Genomic DNA, 4,415 nt, shown 5'->3' with positions numbered 1-4,415 from the left:
GGGGGGGTGGGGAGTGGGGGTGGTTTAGAAGAACACAACCTAGTCCTACACCTCTACAACATAGACTGCGTGAAAAGACAACCCTATCCTTGGTGCTCAATGCCTCCAAGCACTCTCCCATTGGCATGCGTGTTGCCGCAATAGCCACACGTCTATGTAGCAATCTCTTGCCCCTTTTCATTTAAGTTTTTTTCTTGGATTATTTTGTTGAGTAAGATTTTAACCCAAAACTAAACAATTGATTAATAATCATAATCTAATTCAACTAGGAAAACTGGTGAAAATCCACAAGTACGGAATGCCTCACCCCTCTTAAGAAAGGGAAAGGAATAACCCCACCACTAAACAATATGAATTAAAAATTTAGCAAGTAAGAGGGACCCATCTAAAGAATTTCCAACAAATCCAATCTAAAGAAGGCAAAGGCCAACTCAAATATCAGCAAGTGAGAATACGAAACATGTGAAGAAAGAAACCCCAATTCAAAATCTCCCAGTATCCCATGTCAAAGAGACTCACAACAACTAGAACAGTGAGGAGCACACTTCTTGTGGGGCATGTCACTCATGTAGCTGATTATGGACACACAGATGTCCTATCAGACATCCATGCGAAAGAAAGAAGTGATTGAACCACCAATTTTCACTGAACCACCAATTTTCACTTATAGCCAATAGGGTTGGTAGCTTAGTGGAAAAAAGCTCTTATTTCATCATCGCTCAAGTCGACTGGTTATAAGTTTTAGTTGGCATATCTCACCATTGCTCACTGATCTTGTGGAAGTACTGTTGACTGTATGAGGCTTCGTCTGGGGCTATGATCACTCCATAGAAAACCCTTTTTGTTTTACGAAAAAATCACCTCTCATTTTCTCTCATACTTATAAATACCCACTCGCACACAGAGAATTGCCAACCTGCGGTAGACGCGACGCCCGAAGCCTACAGCTACAAGCCTCGCGTAAAGGACTTTCTAGCGCAGGTCAAACTCTCTCTCTCTCTCTCTCTCTCTCTCTCTCTCTCTCACATTCATTTTCTCAAACACATCTAGTTTTTCAGTTGCAGCAATCTTGTTCTGAATTTTTTTTTCCTTGCATTGTAGTGAGAGCAGTCTGTGTATGTTCTTAAAACAAACTGATAGATCCATCCAAATCTCTGTTTTTTCCGATACAGGAAAAAGAGATTTTACAGAAAATACAGAAATAAATTATCTGCAAAAATACAGAAATAAATTATCTGCCATGGAGAAGGTGTGGTCAATGTTACTTATCTTGGTTCTGTCTGTGACATTTTCGGATCACTCTGTAGTAGCCCATTGGTGGCAGAACGAAAAGCAGGCAACATTGTCGCCTACCCAGAATGCTGCCTCTTCCCTTCTCTTCCGTATTGGTGGAAATGTATATCCCGATGGGTACGTATTTGTTTCATTGTTTCATTGATTAGAAACAATGGCAGGGATTTTGGGTTGGATGACCCCCATTTCCCTGAAATGGATTTCTGCTACAATTTCTTTCTCTTGTACCTCCAAATCCAATCCTGCGAAAGTGGTGTTGTGATCTAGTTCTTTAACAAGTTCTCTTGTTTGCAGGTTGTACTATGTGACCTTCAACATTGGGAACCCACCCAAGCCTTACTACCTCGACTTTGACACAGGCAGTGACCTAACATGGCTCCAATGCGATGCCCCCTGTCAACAGACTCAACACTGCGACAAGGTATACACTTATCATTCATTCATTCATCATAATAAAGAAACACAACCATTTCTATCAATCGCATCCTATTTTGATCTCTCCCTCATTCTGGGCAGGCGCCTCACCCTCTTTACAAACCCAACATAAATGACATAGTATTATGCAAGGAACAAATTTGTGCCTCTCTTGATTCCAAAGTCTGCAACAACCCAAATGATCAATGCGACTACAGCATTACGTACGCTGATCAGAGTTCCTCACTTGGTGTCCTAATCAGAGGTGTCTTCCCTCTCAGATTCACTGATGGATCAGTTCATACACCCCGTTTGGCTTTTGGGTACCTCTCTCTCTCTCTCTCTCTCTCTCTCTCTCTCTCTCTTCATGATCAGTTCTTTCTTCTTCTGAACATTATCAGTAATGGGTTTTCTGGTTCTTGTGGTTTATGATTACAGATGTGGTTATGATCAGCAAAGTCCCAGTATGGGATCTGTGCGTCCCACAGATGGAATACTGGGCCTTAGCAATGGCGGAGTCAGCATCATATCTCAGCTCAAAATTCAGGGACTGACAAAGAACGTGATCGGCCACTGTTTGAGTGGACTGGGTGGAGGGTACCTTTTCTTTGGTGATGATTTTGTGCCTTCTTCTGGGGTTGTTTGGACACCATTGTCAACTACATCTTTGAAGTAAAGCTCCTGAACTTTCTGCTCTTTATGCTCTGTTTCTTTCATGGAATCCAATTTAATTTGCAATTTTTCTTATCATTGATTCATATATAATTTGGAGCAGCAAACACTACTCCCCTGGTTCTTCTGCTGAGCTCAGTTATAAAGGGAAACCTTCTAGTGTTACTGGTCTCCAAACAGCTTTTGACAGTGGGAGCTCCTACACCTACTTCACTTCCATGGCTTACGAAACTTTGATTTCTGCGGTCGGTTGAAAATAGAGTTGATAGATGATACTAAACCCAAACCTTATTGAGTTTCCATTTAATCCACCTTTGTCTGGGAAATGACTGAAGCCATTTTTGAGTTTTTCAGGTGAAGAAAGATTTAGTTGGAAAGCCACTGAAAGAAGCACCAGAAGACAATACATTACCTCTGTGCTGGAAAGGAGGAAAACCATTTATTTTTATAGGTGAGGCCAAGCCATACTTCAGCTCTGTAGTACTGAGCTTTGGTGGTGGCAGAAATAAAGCTCAGTTTGAAATTCCCCCTGAATCTTATCTGATTATCTCTGTAAGTACTTTCGCTTTTACAGTTTTAAGATCAGAAACAAATATCAAGCAAGGACTGTAAATTCTCACCTCATTCTATCTGTCTCAGAAAGCTGGTAGTGTTTGTTTGGGAATTCTGAATGGCACCGAAGCAGGACTAGATCTTCTCAACCTCATTGGAGGTAATTCTCTTTAAGAGTTCAAGACCTGCAAATGAAAAGCTCCCTGTGGATGCTGATCTTCCTTTTTAATTATTTCTGTTTGTAGATACTTCCATGCTGAACAAATTAGTGATTTATGACAATGAGAAGAAGCAGATTGGATGGATCCCTGCAAATTGCAACAGGCTCCCCTATTCTGGAACCATCCACTAGTAATCTACTCTGCACACAGTGAGTTTTTTCCCCTTCCCTCTTTTTATTCAACATTGTGGATTGTGATACTGATGAAGGTTTCTTTCAGCCCTATACAGCCAGCTTGGGTGTATTACCAGAATAATGTCCTGCAACATATGATCTGCAAGAGCACAAATAAGTTGGATGGCAACAAAAGCTTAGACCTCATTACAAATATAAAGGAATAAGACACATTTATATGTTAAATAAATGTAAAAATTGTCAATGGAAACAGGTTCCCATCACAGAAATAATAGAGATGTTTTTGGTGCCTTGAAGGATGATACACAATACCCTCCTTCCTTAAAGAAAAATCTCTCCTGCAGCTAGTTGTGACAAGAAAATGCATCTACACCTTCCTCTACAAAAAGAAAGAAGATAGAACTGGATTCGAACAGAATTGTTGCTATGTACATGTCTGTACAAAAGCATTCCACCTGTATGATGATCATGAATATCCCATCACCTGCAATACTTGAAACAGTAACATTCGTCGAAAAACCACAAATGGGGCCTGTTTAGTGTCTGAAACTGAAGGACTAAAACTTTTTCAGGGCAATATGCAAAACAATGAATGCAGAGAGCTGACATACAGAACAAGCAACAGAAGAACTTGGTCTAACATTCTTTCCTTTCCCCAATCTAAGATATATATTAAGTTCCAAACGAGAAAACCAGAGGTTTGAAGCACAGATTAAAGGATATGGCAAACACCATTATTCTAATTGAATCAATTTATTCTATCAACAAAGGGCACTGAACTTTACTTTTATAATATAACGCAAACTATGTGGCACCATGGTTGCTCTTCCTCAATAAACTAATTATAGGGGGAAATGCAATCATTTGTTTGGCATTGGCCATGTAATCCTCAGAAGTTTAAAGAGAGGAAATGCAATCCTTCATTTGGCATTTGAAGTGCAATCCTCAGGAGTTTCAAGTAAATCAATGAGCTGCTCATCTCAATCAGCACTGAAGGCCTCCAACCTTAGTAGATTTTAAGTTCTCACCAGTACTACCAGGTCACAATCATGATCTTTTGCCCAATTGTACCTAAGTGTGAGTTAGGATCGCAGCCTTTTTATATATATATATATATATATTTTTTTTT

The 4,415-nt window shown here is 40.0% G+C and overlaps 1 protein-coding gene across 1 annotated transcript; it reads left to right on the top strand.

Moving 5' to 3' along the window:
* Positions 1 to 792: 792 nt before the first annotated feature.
* Positions 793 to 3,857, top strand: LOC122085169 (aspartic proteinase Asp1-like). The gene is made up of 10 exons (XM_042653627.1): positions 793 to 981; positions 1,173 to 1,410; positions 1,588 to 1,714; positions 1,810 to 2,030; positions 2,146 to 2,379; positions 2,483 to 2,624; positions 2,734 to 2,931; positions 3,019 to 3,091; positions 3,177 to 3,301; positions 3,372 to 3,857. Exons 2-9 carry the CDS (start codon positions 1,241 to 1,243, stop codon positions 3,281 to 3,283), a joined length of 1,272 nt encoding a protein of 423 aa, XP_042509561.1. The 5' UTR covers positions 793 to 981; positions 1,173 to 1,240; the 3' UTR covers positions 3,284 to 3,301; positions 3,372 to 3,857.
* Positions 3,858 to 4,415: the final 558 nt, after the last annotated feature.

The sequence above is a fragment of the Macadamia integrifolia genome, chromosome 7 (genome assembly GCF_013358625.1).
Source record: "Macadamia integrifolia cultivar HAES 741 chromosome 7, SCU_Mint_v3, whole genome shotgun sequence".
Taxonomy (NCBI): Eukaryota; Viridiplantae; Streptophyta; class Magnoliopsida; order Proteales; family Proteaceae; genus Macadamia; species Macadamia integrifolia.
Note: the sequence above shows the minus strand (reverse complement) of the source record. Positions and strands in the feature narration are given on the sequence as shown.